This window comes from Panthera uncia, chromosome X (genome assembly GCF_023721935.1).
Source record: "Panthera uncia isolate 11264 chromosome X, Puncia_PCG_1.0, whole genome shotgun sequence".
Lineage (NCBI taxonomy): Eukaryota > Metazoa > Chordata > Mammalia > Carnivora > Felidae > Panthera > Panthera uncia.
In genome coordinates, this window is record NC_064817.1 from 24,896,725 (window position 1) to 24,915,371 (window position 18,647).

Genomic DNA, 18,647 nt, shown 5'->3' on the forward strand with positions numbered 1-18,647 from the left:
TTATTCCATATTGTATGTTGTAAAACATTAATGTATAAAAATAAATACTGAGAAATGCAGAAGGTGGTGTTTTGCTTCCGCCAGATCCCTTCTTCTGTATGAAGAGCTCACTTCCCCAGCACCTGCTTCCCCAGCACTTGCGGAGTTTGGTCCTGAACTGAACTGCCTCAGCTCAAGTGACGCCCCCTTCTGGTCAAGCTGGAGAACCAAAGCCAACCCTCTAATTTCGGTTTGGATCTATTTTGAAGGGCCATCCCAGCTTCCGTGCTCCCTGAGACGGCCTGAGGCCTCTTTGGAAACCTTTTCTGTTTCCTCCCGGTCCCTTAAGTCCAGCGAGCATCCAGCAAGGGGCCAGGCACTCCTGAGGAGCACGGTTGACAAACTGTTTAGGTAAAAGGACAGATAACGTTTGAGGCTCCGGTGGGCCAGACGCCCTCTGTCTCATTTACTCACCTCCGCCATTCTAGCGTGAAAGCAGCCGTCAACAATACATAAATGAATGGGTACGGCTAATTTACAAAAAAAAAAAAAAATTCTTTGGGGTGCCTGGGTGGCTCAGTCACTTAAACATCCGATTTTGGCTCAGGTCATGATCTCAAGGTTGGTGAGTTCGAGCCCCATATTGGGCTGTCTGCTGTCAGAACAGACCCTGCTTCTCTGCTTTGGATACTGTGTCCCCCTCCCCCACGCACACGCGGTCTCTGAAAAATAAACATTTAAAAATATGTATCTTCTTTGCTTGGTTTTACCTTTTTTAAAAGCGAGAAAGATTCTTAGCTCATGGGGGTTCAAAAAGGGTGTGCCTAGCTTTATTGTAGTCATTTTGCAATAGATACAGGGATGCATTGCAATTTGCATACAGCGCAAGAGATACATGTTATACACCTGAAACGAATGTAATGTGCTAGGTCACTTATATCTTAATTTTTAAAAAGCAGGCATCAGGCTAGATAGGGCCAGTGAGTCGTGTTTTGCCATCCTGTGTGGCTAGAAGAATTGGGTAGAGCAATGAGGTGTTCATGACGCTACCGTTGTAGTGTTTGCATTGACAGAATGGGCTATCCTGAGGCCCTAGAACATACAACCTTGCTGGGAGGACACAGAAGACCCCTGCCTGGCTCCAGAAGGGTCAAGGGAAGAATGGAGAAAAAGATGAGGGGCGTGTGGAATTCCCATTCCTAACTTCTTTTGAAGCTTAGTACCACCAAGAAAATCAAACAGAGCAAAGTGAAAGGAATTGTCTTAGTATTCACAGCGTGAACGTCGCGGGCCTGGCTGGCTCAGTCAGTGGATCACGTGACTCTTGATTTCACGGTTGTTAGTTCAAGCCCCACATTGGGTAGAAAGGTTACTTAAAAATAAGATCTCTTTTTAAAAAAATAACGATGTGCTCTTTTCCATTTGGAACACTTCGTCTTCATTAATAAAACTAGGAGGTGAGAGTGGCTGTTTCATGACTGTTGCTAAGTAATCATTAAAAAAAACACAATTTGCTATTTGCTACTGTTTGAATGTTTACAAAGAGTTATAAATTTTAAATGATAGGCTGTAAAAAAAACAGAGAAAAGAAGTAGAAACATATTTTCAAAACTGTTTCAACTGGTCTTTCTACCCATATACAGCACCCTTCTGAAGTCCATTTCTCTCAAGAAAAAAAAACTTGGAGGAATTAATTGGGTTAACAAACAATAACTCTTTACCCTGAAACCTTTGCATTTTTGTTTTTCCGTGGTGGATGTTCTTTGGCTGGGCTCCTTTTTCATCTCATCTACTCTTTAAGTGAATCATACGTTTACTTTTTGGATCTTTTTTTTTTTATGTTTTTATTTATTTTCGAAGGAGAGAGAGAGAGAGACACACAGCATGAGCGGGGGAGGGGCAGAAAGAGGGGGAGACACAGAATCCAAGCAGGCTCCAGGCTCCGCGCGGTCGCACAGAGCCCGACGCGGGGCCGAAACTCACAAACCGCAAGATCATGACCTGAGCCGAAGTTCGAGGCTTAACTGACTGAGCCACCCAGGCGCCCGTTGGATCATTTTTATTTGTGCTTTGTTGCTATACGACCTTTGCTTTGCAATGAGTCTTTCTGGATGCTCTTCCCACATGCCTTCATTACGTGCAATAGTAAGGGATTTCCTTTGAATTCACACTTGACCTCTGTCCAACCTTGCTTTTTTCAGCTCTGGACTCCCCTTCACCCCCACCTCCTGCACATTCTCAGAATAAATGAAGGAAGTGTTGCTCGCATTTGGAGGGGTCGAGAAGGCGGGCCGCAACCTTCTCTCTATGGATTGACGTTGCTGTACTGAGAAATGCGGAGACTAGGTGTGCTAATTTCACCCGATACCAGCTGTAATAGGCAGTTAATGACTATGTCCTTGGCTTTGGAGGTCTCCAGATTCTTCTCTCTGGACACTTGGAGACTAATTTGATCCACACTTGTCATGATGAGTTCGGACGCCAGAATCTGGGTGGGAGAACTGTCATGAAACTCAATGTCCATAATGTACTGCTTGTATAATTCTACCAGCTTCTGCTCCAAGTATTCGTTCAGTGCTGCGTTAGAAACTGGCTTCTGCATTTGCAGGCTGCTTTTCTCCTTGACGCTGGTTATTCTCCAGTACGACGAATACCTCTGGATAGGTTTCTGGGGAAAGTCGCTGGGCTGAGTGGGAATGGAATCCTCCATGGGCAGAGGAATCTCCGATGATTTCAGCAAAGGGCCGTAGTCAAGACTGCTCTCAGCGGGGAAATCCGTCGTCACTGAATTAATAGCCATCACCTGGTCACCTGCAATATGTAAGTCATTGTAATTCTTGCAAATACTCTTACAGGAAGGTGGAACCAAGTAGGTCTCTCTGCTCGAGTCTCTACATATTTCCACTGCAGCCAAGGTGGGGCTCTCAAACACAGGGTTGGGGTTTGTCTGCAGCATTATGGTTCTCTGCTTTCCACTGTGTTGGCTCTCTCGCGCGTGCACTGAAGACATAAACTTGTCTGAGGATTTGCAGCTCACGTACAGACTTCGGACTTGAGTCTCATCCGCAGAGCAATAGGAATGAGTAGCAGATTTTGTCTCTTCTTCCTCCTCAGCCACCTGCTCATTATACGATGAACAGCTCCAGTGGATGTCCTTCTGGTAGGCAAGTCCGCTGAGATACCCTTCTGACAGCATCCTGGAAAGAGAGTTGATAAGTAACGACGGGGAAAATGAAGATTGGAATTGTAAAAAAGAAAAAAAAAGGTAGTTGACAGATGAAAAATGACAATAAAGGAAGTGATTCATTCATCCACCACACCATTAATAATTAGGTGCCTGCTGTGTGCCAGAACTATGGCATATGCTAGAGATCAAAAGATGAGTAAGACATAGTCCCGTCTTTCAAGAAGGTTCTACCAGGCGACAACAACTGGGGGACAAACAACGTCACTGAGAATTGTAACAGGGATGGGCACCATGGAAGTCCAGAAAGGGGCCCCTAACACAGCCTGGGGCAAAGGCAGAGAAGTCAAAGGATGTGTCCTAGAGAAGGTGGCCTTTTAGCTAAATGGTGAAAACTAAGTGGGAGTTTCAGCCCCACACAGAGTTCAAAGAGAATATGGTGGCATAGCCTGTTCACCATATACCAAGATGCTGAATATAAGCAGAAGGGGCTGGGAAAGAGATTGGATTTGGGGCTTGGAGCGCCTTGGGAGTCAGAGGCGGCGGAGTTTGCCTTCTGCCCCAGAGAAAATGGAGAATGAGAAGCTGCAAAGCGGGGAAGCGGCTAGTGCGTTGTAGGGAAAACGTTGAGAAACTTGTGGCACCTTCTGCTGAAAAGGGCTGTGTCTTACTCCTCTTTGTATTTATCCCTGGGAGCTAGCACAATTGTTTGCATTTTTGTAACGACTTAAAAGATATTGGTGAACTTCAATTAAATAATGGACAGCACTGGCAGATAGGAAACTAATTCACTACCAACCCGTCACGAAGGACCGGGGAGCCTCCCCCACCTTTGCAGGCCGGGATAAGTTTCTTGCTCTCTCCCACCTGCTTCTCACCATACCATATCCTAGAAACGTCTGTCCCCAGCCGATCTGTCTACCTCTCCCCTAGTTACCAGGGAGCTTTCCTGACCTCGGGCTTTGGCTACACCCGCCTCCCCTCCCCATGCTCCACGGTTGTCCCTGGAGTCTGGAGTGGCTAGAACAGGCTGGAAACTGGCAGCTGCATTTGCTAAAAAAGGAACGCTGTGGCATTTTGAGCCTGAAATTGAAAAGTGAAATTAGGAAATAATTGTATCTTAACAGAGGGACCTATTTTTACATTTTACTGTCTTATGTAGTCAGAGTCATTTCCCAAGGGAATTTTTAATTGTGTCAGGGTAATATTATAAAAAGAATATGATTAAGAAAATTAGTATAATTGTTTTAATGTTATAAAGGTCGTACCTTCAGTGTTTATTTTCCCTTTTGGAACTACCTAGAGATCTATTCAGTAAATATATCAATTAAATGGTTACTATATTCTACCCAGTGTTAGATACCACAAAGATACAAAGTTAAAGGTTTTCCACAAATCTGTGAGGTAATTCTTATATGCTAGACATAATTATAAGAAAAAAGAAAATGTTTCCTGAAGAAGCTTTCTAAGTGTACTTCTGCCTTCAAACTGAACATCAAGATGAAAAGGCAAATCTTACATACATGAGAAGCAGATAATTTTCAGGGCAAAAGAGTGTATCCTAAAGGCTTAACAGTGATAGTTAGCGACTCGACGGCAGCTGGGGACTTCAACCTTCAAGGTCTCAGAACATCATTGTGGAAAACCAGAGTACTCCTGAAATCATTGTTGTACTATATGCTAACTAATTTGGATGTAAATTTTAAAAAATAAAAAAATAAAAAAAATTTTTTTTAATTAAAAAAAATTTCCAAAAAAAAAAAAAAACCAACAAAAAAAACAACGTAACTCTCTACTTTCGAGTTCATGAACAAGCTCCTGGAGCTCTGGGCAGAATTCAGTTTTAGAAAAATCGCTTTTGGGACAACATGGCTTGAGCTTTTCAACTTGAGAACCCAGAGCCCCCAAAGGATTCAGGGCACGGTATTTATGCATCAACAGCAGGCTAGTGGATATAATCCCCCATGGATGAAAGTGGTATGGCTCCAGGTAGGTTTGGGAAGAGACGAGCTCTGTGCCCTACCTCCCACATAGGATCTGGGGAAGCAGAGAATCTGAGGAAATTCTGTCCTGTTCAGTATGGCGTGGGAGAAGGAGGAGAGCCAGCCACATCGATTGCTGGAGTGGACAGGCCTGCGGTGGCCTCCTCACGTCTGCTCACGAACCGGCATGCCACCCAGAGCCTCCAAACCTGGAGAAGACCAAGATTCGGGGTGGGAAGATTGCAGACACATCTATAGACTATTCACCAGGGACTACTGAATGATGTTTCCATGGATGCCAGTATGACTGCCTGTTGACAACCAAACATGGCCGCACTTCCATATCCATCACTGACTCTATAGCTCTATGCGAACAAGCTAGAATTTACAGGGGAACCCAAGGAGGAGGGAGCCCTGAAGTGACTAAAGAAATCCTGATTGGCAGTGATCACTCAGGAGACTGTGAGCTCAAAAGCAAGATCAAATTGAGGTAGAGGAAAGCAAAGATCTCCAGGAAAATACAGGAAGTAAGGCCTATCTATGTATTTTTTTTCTTTTTCCCCAAACTTTAATAAAACAACAGTAAATTATTTATTTGAAACGTTAATATTCAGAAGAAAAGTGAGAACAGAAGAGACAAGCTCAATAACGTTTCAGAAGCTGGAAAGAAGGAAGCCAAAGGTTAATGTCTTTGGAGACCTGAGAAAACTGATTCTTACAAGAACCATGGAAAATTCCAAGAGCCAGTCTTGTTGAAATTCCCCTACATGTTCAGGAGTTGGTGGTCCCATGTACCTTTTGGGAATAGGGTTCTCTAACTCATTCCCTATAACCAGGTGACCGTCTCCCCTTCTCAACCCCAAAGGAAAAGTTGAAATATATTCTCTGAAGAATAAAATACAGAGTCTTGGGAGTATGGGATACCAACTGAGGGTAGAATTACCCAATAATAGAGTCTGTGAACGTATGCATGTTGGATTGTGAGATCCATGACCTCCCCTCTTAGCTTCCAGAATACTGGCACAGGGGCATCCACGTTCTAGGCGGGATTTGGAGAAGGCTGTTCTGGGGCAACTGGACTAGTCTGAGAAGAGCAGTTGACCCCAGAGTATCCGCAACTAAATGTGGCATCCAGACCACCCTCATTCAAGTTCACAATCACAAGAGCCCACTGAGCCTTTTGGATCTCCATTCTTAACTGTGGGTAGAATGTTGAAATATCCAAAGAAAGCTCTGAATGAGAGAGACAGAAACAGCCACTTAGAGGAGTGAATTCTGGGTGGGTGGAGCATGAGCTACTGTCAATAATCTCAAGGGGAAAGGTTAGTAACATTACAATCTTTAAAATTAGGATGCCAGGGGCGCCTGGGTGGCTCAGTCGGTTAAGCGGCCGACTTCGGCTCAGGTCACGATCTCGCGGTCCGTGAGTTCGAGCCCCGCGTCGGGCTCTGTGCTGACAGCTCGGAGCCTGGAGCCTGTTTCAGATTCTGTGTCTCCCTCTCTCTGACCCTCCCCCGCTCATGCTCTGTCTCTCTCTGTCTCAAAAATAAATAAACGTTAAAAAAAAATTAAAAATAAATAAATAAATAAAATTAGGATGCTATAAAAAAACATTCTGAACCTCTTACAAGTTAAAAATGTTAGAGAATTTTAAAACTCAGTAGAAAGATTGAAAGACAAAGTTGAGGCAAACTCCCATTTTCAAAGAAGAACAAAAATACAAGATGAAAAATAGTAGAGACAAAATTAGAAAACCAGTCCAGGAGATTCATTATCTGAGCACTAGAAGGCTCACAAGGAAAAGAAGAGTGAAGTTTACACAATTAAAGAGTATTTTCCACAACGAAAGGATGTGAGTCTACAAAATACTGGATAAATACCCATTTTCCCTATACTTCCCTTCTTGTTATTGTAAAACGAACACTTGGGAAAAAGAGAAAACACTCTACGTTTCCAGAGAGAAAAAAGAAGAAAAAAACCCAAGACCCAGAATGTTTAGACTTCTCCACAGCAACATGAGAAGCAAGAAGATTAAGTAACAACATCTAAAAAGTTTTGAAAGAGGGTTGCCTGGGTGGCTCAGTTGGTTAAGCATCTGACTCTTGGTTTCACCTCAGGTCATGATCTCACGGTTTCGTGAGTTTGAGCCCCACATTGGGCTCTGTGCTGGCATCGTGGAACCTGCTTGGGATTCTCTCTCTCTCTCTCTCTCTCTGCCTCTCCCCAGCTCATGCTGTCTCTGTCTCTCTCAAAAATAAATAAATTTTTAAGAATCATTTAAAATTTTTGAATGAAATTTGTATTCAATCTAGAATCTCATGACCAAATTATCAATCGAGTAGATGGATAAAATAGAGATTTTTTTTAAGTTTATTTATTTTTGAGGAGGAGCACAAGCAGGAAAGGGGCAGAGAGAGAGAGCGAGAGAGAGAGAGAATCCCAAGCAAGCTCCGCATTGTGAGCAGAGCCTGACGCCGGGCTTGATCTCGCGAACCGTGAGATCATGACCTGAGCTGAGATCGAGAGTCAGATGCTCAACTGACTGAGACACCCAGGCGTCCCAAAATAATAGAGACATTTTTTTTAAGTACAAGTCTCAAATAGTTCATCTCCCAGACACCTTTCTCAGGAAGTCAGTGGAAGATGTGCTCCACTGAAAGGAGTAAGTGAATCAATGAACAGAGAGCCCTCAGAGTGGGATAGCCTGAGCCCCTCTACCAAACCCTGCAGCGTAAAGGGCCCCACTCTGTCCCCCCTTGAGTATGCCCATCCCAACGTGGTATGGCACTCTAGAGGCCAACGTGAGGAAGCCCAACCAGCTGTCATGGAACTCCGGACCTCAGAATTGTCCGCTCAAATTGCCCAGGGACAGCCTGAAAGTTGGCACAGGCTTTTCTCCTAATCCGTTAAGACTCATGCCAACTTAGGGACTGGGCGCACACACACGCCCAGACCCAGCAGGTGATGAAGGGGTAGCTTTTTGTTGGGGCCATGTGCTGAGGTCAGAAGTGGGGGCTGAGGGCGAGGGGTATCCAGGACTAGGAAGAGAAGATGGAAGGAAGAGAAGTGCTCCGGACTGAGGCCCCCTGTGTTTTGTCCTAGGTTCAGGATGTGCCAGCGTCCTGCCCGGGAGGAAAGTGGAAGGACAGTGTGGCATGAAAGCTGCATAACGGGTCAAAAGGCCAGCAGCCAGGTTGGAACAGACCCGAAGGCTTCTGGATCGGAAGATGAAATCGAAGACAACTTGATAAGTCTGAGCACCATGAAGTAAGACTTATATAATTGGCTGTGGACTTGGGGGTGAATTAGGAAGGTGTCAGCACCTGAAAAATCTGGACCCGTGCTGTCCAACAGAACTTTCGGAAACGACGGAATGATCTCTGTCTGTGCTGTCCAGAATGTTAACCGGTAGCCAGTTACTGAGTGGTAGCTGGGTGTTTGAAATGTAGCTACTGAAACTGAATTTCAGTTTTATTTCAGTTAATTCAGGGGGTGCCTGAGCGGCCCTGGAAGTTAAGCGTCCAACTCTTAGTTTCGGCTTAGGTCACGATCTCATGGTTCGTGTGGGTTCAGGGGCCACGTCGGGCTCTGTAGTGGCAGTTCGGTGCCTGCTTGGGATTCTCTCTTTCTCCTCTCTCTGCCCCTCCTGACATGTCCTCTCTCATTCTCTCTCTCCCTCAAAATGAATAAACTTAAAAAAAATAAATTAATTTAAAATGCCGCGTGGCGCTCTCTTGGACAGTACAGGCTTAGAAGATAGTGAAGTTGATAACACAACTTTAAAATACTGAAGACAGGCAAGTCGAATTGAAATTTAAAGAAGACCACTGTCATTCGGTGTCACGGCAATAATTCTAGAGCAGCATCTGATTCATTCATCTCTGTACTCCTTTCAAGGACTGTTGGAGAGGAGGTAGCAAAAAAAAAAAAATCAGGGGCGTAAACTTTTAGCTATTTGGTAATGACATGGGACCCTCACCTGAGACACTTTTTGTTTAGTTATTTTGAAACTAAGATTATGTGCAACTTCCTTTTAATATTTCCATCGCTGTTGGGGGGAAGTCTAGAACCCCTGTGTGAATGGTTCAAGGAAATTTTTTAAAGCTATTTTTGTTTGAATAGTGTGGTTTCTTGGGTCGTCTCTGAGGTGGTGAAGGTAGCATCTAACCTAGGTTTCTCTGGCAATATGTCCAATATGAAAACCGAGAGCCCCTTATGACTAGTAAGTGAGCCAAATGGAGCTAGTCTGAGTGACATTTTCATTTAATTTAAATTGCCACATGGGGCCACCATATCCGCCCACGCAAATCCAGGCAATTATAACCTCCAACTCAAAATTTAAGAAAAAGTGGTGAAAGAAACAGAGTGTGGTTTTACTACATGGCTGAGGTGGACATAATATAGAAAGCAGTGAAAATTGACCTAACCAAATTTGAGATAGAGTCACAGGATGACAACAAATCGGGCGACAAAGATAGTACTCTATCATGTATTGGGGCGCCTGGGCGGCTCGATCGGTTGAGCGTCCGACTTCGGCTCAGGTCACGATCTCGCGGTCTGTGGGTTCGAGCCCCGTGTCGGGCTGTGTGCGGATGGCTCGGAGCCTGGAGCCTGCTTCGGATTCTGTGTCTCCCTCTCTCTCTCTGCTCCTCCCCCGCTCATGCTCTGTCTCTGTCTCTCTCTCTATCTCTCTGTCAAAAATAAATAAACATTAAAAAAAAAATTAAAATACTCTATCACGTACAATAATGAGATATCAATAAAAATTGTCTTAGGCATCGGCCTATGGGTCCAGACTGGGCGGCCCGTACGTGTAGTCAGAGGGGCACTGACTTAGCCTGTACTTGGTAGGTCAAGGTTGCATGTTCTTGGTAGAAGTGAGGGGGGTTAAAAAAAAAAAAAAAACTAAATCATTATCTGGTTAGTGACAAGTCAACAAATAAAGTCCCGAACTGAAAAATCCAGAAGTTGGAATACAAGCATACTACTTAAAAATAAATGGAGGTAAATACTAAATAATTCGTAAAAAGGAGATAAAAGTAGTTGCTTTTGGAAAAGAGGTCCAAGGATTTCTGTTCTTAGGATCATTTGACCCCAGTTATGTTCCTGTGTAACTTGGGTTAGTTTCTTAATTAAAATAAAAACTAAATACAGATGTTTTTAAAGTCACAAAGAGGGTGGGGAAAGACACTGGCCCTTCCTGTACAGCTGAGTTTGTGCTTAAAGATACAACACATCCTGAGGGTGAAGAGGAGAGAGAGAAAAAAAATCACTGTGTAAATTGTCAACTTTTATTTGGTCCTAAAGAACAATAAGGATTTGGGGGAGGGGGGGCTGGGTGGTTCAGTCACTTGAGCGTCTGGTTCCTGATTTCGGCTCAGGTCACGATCCCAGGGTCGTGGGATCGAGCCTGGCATTGGGCTCCACGCGGAGCGTGGAGTCTGCTTAGGTTCCTTTCTCTCTCTGCTTCTGCCCCTCTGCCCCGCTCACTCTCTCTCTAAAACAACAACAACAACAAAAAAAAAGAACAAGAAAGATCTGAAGAGGCATGAGAAAAGGGAAAAGTCACTGCAGAGAGAGAAGTCCACGAAAGTGCAGAGACCTGTGTGATTCTCATGTCGTCAGTAACGGACGCCAATCTAGGTGGGATGCAAGCATTATTTCTCCAAGTCACGGTCACTTAAGGCTTTTACTAAAATTTCACAGTCACTCTTTATTAGCCTTGTTCCCATTCAGCCCTACCCCAAGTCTCCCACTATTTATCCTATTTCTTCTCAGGCCAAATGATCAGCGCGACTGGAGTCCTCTTGCATTTTATGTGGCTGATGTTTATGAGTAGTCCAGATAATCTCCTTCATAGCAATGAAGGAGGAGGGTCTAGGATTTCGTTTGGAATAATGGGCCCTTTGCAGTGTTTGTCACCATCCGAGAGCTTTGTCGATAGCTTGATTCTGATGGAACGGGAATGCTAGTGTTCTGATGTGTGGGGCCCAAGGCAGACCAGTAGGGCAGAAAGTGGTAAGTCCAGTGACGAAAAAGCAGAAAATATGCCCTAATTTCTAGAGAGGGATGCACTCCTGGCTAAAGGAAAAGACTCGTCCGGTGGAGGAGGTAAGTGGGGACACGCAAGGCTGAAGACACGCAGTGTACCCGGCGGGCCACGGCAAGCTCTGGCAGCTGATGCAATCTGTCAGTCGGGTGCTGGATTCATCCCCCCTTGAGGAGCCTGAGACAGGAACCCGGGAGGGAGGTAGCAAAAGAAGAAGAGGAGGAATGAACTTGAGAGACCGAGATCCCTGGACATGGAAATGAAGGAGAGAGAGGAACAAAAAGTGACTGAGTCCGGGCCTGCTGGGAAATGGCAGCAGCGCTGACCAAAATGAAGAGATCAGGAGAAAGGCTGGAAAGTGAGCTAATGGGTTCGGTTCGGTTCCTCTTGAGTCTCCCACGAGATGAACTTTCTGAGTACAAGTGTCTAACGGTGCATTGGAGATTCAGGCGGGGAGCCCGTTGGAGAGACTCCTTACAACCAACAGTGAAATCGTCTATCAAGTGTGCGCATTAGAAATTTATATTGGGAGGGGAGCCTGGGTGGCTCAGTCGGTTAAGCGTCTGACTCTTGCATTTGGCTCAGGTCATGATCTCAGGGTTCGTGGGTTCGAGCCCCACATGGAGTTCCATGCCCAGCGTGGAGCCTACTTTAAAAGGGTCAAGTTTCATCATATCTTCAGACTAGTGCAAAAGAAAATTCTTGGATTAGTGGTCAGGAGACCAGAATTCTGGTTCTGACCTTGTCATTAGCTACGGTTTTAGTCTTATTAATGACAAGTCAATAAAATAGCTCACATTACTAGTGGCTACAACCCACAAAGTATCCTAAGTGCTTTTTATGTACTACATCACTGGATCCCCACAGAGACTCCAAGATATAGGTAGTATTATTATGCTCATTATATAGAGGTCAAAATTAAGTAACATGTCCAAAACCACCAGCCGTTCAAACGTTGGCAGTCAGAAAACGAGCCCACACTCACATGTTGCTTCACATCACAGAGACTCAACTTCTGATCTGCAGATGAATCATGTAGGATTCAATTATCGGTAGAGTCCCCTCAAGCTTGAATATTGCATGAGTTTATAAGTATATATTAAGGGAGTGTAAGCGAGCGTTGCTCGGAATCAAAAATCAGTTTCTGAAAATTAGCAGCAGAGGGCAGCAGAGAGCATGCTAAAATAGCTTTTGAAAGCCTGCTCTCAAGCTAGGCAATGTGTGAAATTTATCAACAAAAATTAAACTTAGGTTAACTCATTTAATATTCATAAAACCCTTTAATGTACCATTAGAGTGAAAACAATACTGTGTATCGTGACATCCTAAAATTTAAAAATAGAGAAATAAACAATGTCATTTGAGTTGATTTTGGTGGTTAGCATTTAAAAAAATGTCACTGACTATTTGTGAAATTCTTATGACATTAATCTCTTCAAAGGTATTATGAAAGGTATACTCCAAACAAATGCTAAGCCATGTTTTACAGTAAATTTCATTTGAGACCCTGAAACTTAAGCCAGTGGATTATTTTCATTGTTCCAAGATATTTTATCATTGAATTTTTGTTTCTCATCACAGAGAAGATAGAGAGATGTATTTAGAATTGCCCATAACTAGGTGTGAAGGAAAAGACATCCAAGGACTTTTGCAGATGAGATGTTCCAGGCAAATTTAGCCTACATTAATCATTACCAGAATAGGGGAATACCAAAATTAACCTTAGTTGCAAATTCACATCTTAGAAATATGTGCTAAAGTGCGCCTGGGTGGCTCAGTCGGTTGGGCGGCCGACTTCGGCTCAGGTCACGATCTCACGGTCTGTGAGTTCGAGCCCCGCGTTGGGCTCTGTGCTGACAGCTCAGAGCCTGGAGCCTGCTTCGGATTCTGGGTCTCCCTCTCTCTCTGCCTCTCCCCGACTCATGCTCTGTCTCTCTCTGTCTCCGAAATAAATAAACATTAAAAAGAAAAAGAAAAACAGGCAAAAGGCCAATTTGATTCATGAGCCATGGTTGCCGTGGTTTTGACCTAAGTCACTGGAGGGGCAGAGAGAGAGGGAAAGCGAATCCCAGGCAGGCTCTGGGCTGTCAGCGCAGAGCCGCACACGGGGCTCAATTCCACACACTATGACCTCATGACCTGGGCCGAAATCAAGAATCAGACGCTTAACCATCTGAGCCACCCAGGGGCCCCTAAGCCCAATTTTTCAATAACACCGCATGTTCGCTTTTATCATCATTTGGATTTTCCTAATGAGGAAACTGAGGTTGAGGTTTGACAAATGTCCTTCCCAAGGTCACAAAGAACTAAGTGCTGGAGGCAAGATTCAAGTCCAAATTTACGAACTCAAAGGACATGGTCTGTTCGTCAAATATATCACACTACTGCCTTGTTGAGAGCAGTTAACGTCAAGCAGTCGTGACAAGCAGTTAGTCCTTCCCGGAGAGGGGTATCCACCCTTGACTCCAACAACCCTGACTCTGACTCTAACCAACAGCACTTGGGGGCACCTGGGTGGCTCTGTGGGTTGGGCATCTGACTCTTGACCTCTGCTCAGGTCATGATCTCAAAGTTTGTGAGTTCGAGCCCCACGCTGATCTCTGCACTGACAGCACAGAGCCTGCTCGCGACTCTCTGTCTCTCTGTCTCTCTCTCTCTCTCTCTCTCTCTCTGCATGCATGCTCTCAAAATAAATAAACTTTTTTAAAAAGAAAAAAAAAGAGTACAGAATAACAACAGCAGTTAGGGACAAAGTGTTCCCAAAGTGTTCTGGGAACAGTAAAATACAGAAAGAAAAGCTCCAAGAAAGCCACCAATGCGTGCCCCAGAGTGGGCCCGAGGCACACAAATAATTCATCCTCTCTGGTCTTTTCATCTGTGTAAACATTTTCCCTAACCACTCGCCCTGCTGCAAGGTGGCATCATCCCGCCCTTAATTTTACAACCACAGATTAATTTAATATTACAGATACGCTATTTTTTTTTTCATGTTTCAAGTTATTGAAGTTTTAGTTAGCACACAGCATAATATTCATTTCGGGGGTGTATAATTTAGTGATTCATCACGACAAAGAGATGCGCCACTTAAATATCAACATCACCCCATGACCTCCAGGAGAAAGTCCCCGTATGTTAGGCCCTCGTGCTACGTGGTCCTTACCTGTGTTCCCAGTTCTCCACACCTTCGCGCCCACCCCAAGCATTTGTGCATTTTTATTTCGTGTGTGTGTGTGTGTGTGTGTGTGTGTGTGTGTTTCTGTCCTGAGAGCCCTGCTTCCCTATCCAGGCCCTGTTTCACCACCCAGACCCTTCAAATCTCATTTATCAACATTTCAGAGCCCCTGGCCATCCATTCAGCATCCTTGTCCCAGAACTAGAGATTCTAGGTTATTTCTGTCCCTGCCCCCAAGATGTTTATCAGGATTGCATGGAATTTGAGCAAAATCATCTGTTACCTTAAATAAATCAGGGAAATGAGTCATTGGGATAGTCCTTTGAAAGAAGGAGTAACTGGAAACAGCAAAAGGAAAGCAAGAAGTTTGGGGGTTAGGGGGACGTTGGGGGGTTGGGGCTGATAGGGTGGCAGAACAGAATCGTCTCCAGTTTGCACCCATGCGAACTAAGACATCTGAGGGACTGGGTTGAGACGGGTGCAGAGGAGACCTCCAGGGGCGCCTGAGTGGCTCGGTCAGTTAAGCGTCCGACTTGATTTCGGCTCAGGTCACCATCTCACAGTTGATGAGATCGAGCCCCATGTTGGGCTCCACACTGACAGCCTAGAGCCTGCTTGGGATTCTGTCTCTCCCTCTCTCTCTCTCTCTCTCTCTGTCTCTCTCTCAAAATAAATAAACTTAAAAAAAAAAAAAAAAAAAGATCTCCAGAGCCACGTGGAGGCAGCAGTTACAAGATAGTACAGGAACAGGCACATCTTAGGTCAGCAAATCAATTCTGAAACTGGACATTGAGGTTTTTATTGCTTTTTTACTATGCGTAATCACTCCATGTACCTCCGTGAGTGTTTTTCCTTAGGCCAGATGTGAAGGAGCCGAATTACTGCCTCACAGCTCTTGCAAATTTCCTTTCGAGTAGCTTGGGCCAGCTTATTCTCCGACCAGCAGGGTTTGAGATTAGTTGTTGCACCGACATCCTTCAGCAGAGTATTACTGTTAATTTGCCGATCGGATGAGCAAATTTATTTTTGCCTCAAATTTGAGGATGAAGCACTGTCTTATTAGGATTATGTGTAGGTGACCTATCAGAGATGTTATTTTTTTAATACCCCCAAATCCTCAAAATACTCCGTTTCATCTCTTTGCCTGTTTTTCCTGTAATCTAAATCCTAGATCCCCTAATTCCAGCCCTTATTTTTTTAAGATCTTGATCTTTGAATCTTGTGAATAAACCGCCAAAAGGTTATCCCTGAAAAACTTGAATGTTCTTTTGTTTCGTCATCATCGGTAAATCTGTCTTAGGCATTTGGTTTTCCAGCGAATGATACGAGAACTTTTTACCCAAAACAAAGTTTCTTCAGGAGAGATCTCCCCACATTAAAAAGCTCCCGTAGTTTGCTTACCGTTACCTTTGAAAGTACACATAGTTTAGAGCTAGAAATAAGCATTTACTTCATCATATACCTTGGTTTATATTCCTTTTATGTCCTCTTTGGACAAATGCTCTAAAGTATCTCTCATCCATATGTCAATTCTTGTTAACAAAAGAAATCATTGGGAGTCATCTCTTCTTTCAAATATGAAGTGATTCTTAACTTGTGCGGGTCTGATTTGATGGCTAAGATCATCAAGTCCAAAGGCCTCTGTTTTCCATATGAACCTCACCAAGTAAATAATTTTTTGTTCAGTTCTACTTCGGAGGGCTTTCTCTGGGTGTGTGAATTTTCTTATTTACAGAAACTGTAGATTTGGAGGCGGAAAATTTGTAAATATGTTTTTGTCTTAGTTTGGATTTTCTTCATGCTGGGTCTTGACATCTCACAAACGCAAAAGATTAAAGCCCATGATCACTTTTTTGAATTGACACAGAATGAGAGCAATCAAAAGGTAAGTGATGCTGATAATGTTGACTGATGTTAAATTTCTTTGGTGTTATAATTGCTAATCATTATTAATGAAGTTATTTTGCGTCTATTAGCACTATCATTTACTTCGTTGTAGTCCCAGCAACAAAATGCCATACCGTGTACTTGACTGCATTCTAAGTTTAGAAAATAAAATTGGGAAGAAAATAAAATTGGGAAGAAAAATTTAAGTATGAATCATATCTGAAAGAGTAGTCTTGGTGTTACATTTCCTTAGCAGTTAATTATGGGGAAGACTGCCCTTTCTCTTAGCATCCATGCTCAAGGATTTGGGGGTGACACATGTCCTAAAGTCACCAAGGGAACTGTGTACATATATATGTGTGCATGTGTGTATATAGATGAAGAGAGAGCAAGAGAGTGAGAAGGTACATACAGCAACATAGCTACAACCGATTAATCTACATGATGGAAGCATGGGTGTTCGTTGTCCTATTCTTTGCATTTTAATACAGGTTTTGAAACTTTGCAAAAGAAAAACTGGGAGGACCCATCCCCCCCACCCACCTTAAATTCCACATGTGAGTGAAATCACAGATATGTGTCTTGCTCTTGCTGACTAATTTCCGCTTAGCGTAATACTCTCCAGTTCCATCCATGTTATCTTATGTATCTGAGCTAATCATGAAGTATGTGATGTGTGATTAGAAACGGTTCAGTAGCTGGCGCGGACGTAGCTATTGAAACACCACTTTGATATGAGACTTAGCGCCCTTGCCTTTGTACATCCCCTGAATTACCATTATAACGTGAACGTTTTCTACCCAAATTTCAAATACTCTCCACTCCGACGAGAAGCTTTTCAAGCCCAGAAACACACTGTTCTTACACTGACCTTTGCAGGAAATGTTCCAAAAATATCAGTACGACTATTCTGGCCAAGTCAGGTCCATACCGCAACACAGATGGATGTGCGCAAGAAGGAGTACGTTGGAACAGATGTAACGATAGTTCACACGAGAGCCCCCCTGTACGTGCCGCCTTCGATACCAACAGGGAGACTTCCCCCAAATGAGCCTGGTGGCAACTCAGAAAGTAACAGCCCTGGCTATCACGTTGGCTTTGAATGTGCCCTGCCGCACAGGAAAACTCTTAGCTCGAGCTCTCAGAATGAATCATCGAGAGTCAAAGCCAACTGGAGCTTACTGTCATTGTCCTCGTCTCTAGAACTCTATCACTGTATTCTAGAGATGTGCTGTCCCTGCAAAGTTCTGGTCAGGTTTTGAGGCCTGCTTTTCAAAACGTGGAAGCTGATTCTGTGCAGCAATTTCTGAACAAGCACCGTATCAATTACACAACAAACACGTGATCCGACCCGTCCAATTTGGGGGGTAAAAAAAAACACACAACATTTCAGAACCGCCCAAAATGTGAACGCAAGGGGGGACGAGAAGGGAGCATTTGGCTTCATTTCTCCCGACTGTCGTCCACTCCCTCGAACGCTTGCTGAACCTCCCGCTCACCTGTGACTTGCTCAACTAGAAAAGCATCTGAGAGGCGATGGCATCTGGTCTCTGGTGGTAAACGACTCAACAAGTGAGAGGAGAGGTGACAGAAGGATTGGCAATTAGAGGGCCTGTTGCCTCGTTTCTCTTACCTTCGCGAACCAATCTGCTCCTTTGGTCCGGAGGAAACAGCAAATGACCATATAGGGACAAGTAAGTCAGCTGTGCCTTTTCCAGAAATGTCCACCAGCCTTCCAAGAAACTAAGCTGCTCTTTGTACGGCCATTCTTCTTATAGCTGATCCCATGGAAAGAGTTGTTTTTGCTCGAGTCTGATTTGTGCTCAAGAACAGTGGGAAGTCCCAGGAAGCGGGGAGGCAGTAACTGACAAACCCACATCGAGCCACAGAATGGTGTTTCTTCCCCTTTTTCAAAAAATGAAACCTATCTATGAAACTGTCTCTTGTTAAAATAGTTGATTGCTACACTTTATAGAAGAACCCTATCCACATAAATGTACTCTAACAGTAAATTCTCTGGGATCCCTTCACCAAAAGAGAGCCAGAGTCCAATGGGATTTAAAAAAAAAGTCTGTCTCGTCACTGAGCTCGCTGAGCTATAATTTTTAAGAAGTATTCTCAGGTTTGTACTCAGAATTTTAAAAAATGCTAACGAAAACCGTTTTCCCTCACAAATTAACCAAAGTAAAAAATGATATGATACACCCAGTGGGCAAGGTTGTAGGGAGACAGGCACTCTCCTGCGTTAGTGATGAGATTATAGACATTTTTAGAGGGCAGTTTCCCAGTATCTGTTGAAGTTTTTTTTCCCCAATTTGAAATATTCGTACCCTCTGACCCAACAATCTCATTTGTATAAATTCACTCATGGCACAGGCTTACACCTGGGCACCC

The 18,647-nt window shown here is 43.9% G+C and overlaps 1 protein-coding gene across 1 annotated transcript; it reads right to left on the minus strand.

Moving 5' to 3' along the window:
• Nucleotides 1-1,611: 1,611 nt before the first annotated feature.
• TASL (TLR adaptor interacting with endolysosomal SLC15A4) lies at nt 1,612-18,164 on the minus strand. The gene is made up of 2 exons (XM_049643657.1): nt 17,887-18,164; nt 1,612-3,176 (listed from the first exon to the last, which is right to left on the minus strand). The coding sequence occupies exon 2, from the start codon at nt 3,173-3,175 to the stop codon at nt 2,285-2,287; it is 891 nt and encodes a 296-aa protein (XP_049499614.1). The 5' UTR covers nt 3,176; nt 17,887-18,164; the 3' UTR covers nt 1,612-2,284.
• Nucleotides 18,165-18,647: the final 483 nt, after the last annotated feature.

Coding starts and splice junctions, on each gene's coding strand:
- TASL (XM_049643657.1), bottom strand. CDS start 3,175: ATGCTGTCAGAAGGGTATCTCAGCGGACTTGCCTACCAGAAGGACATC.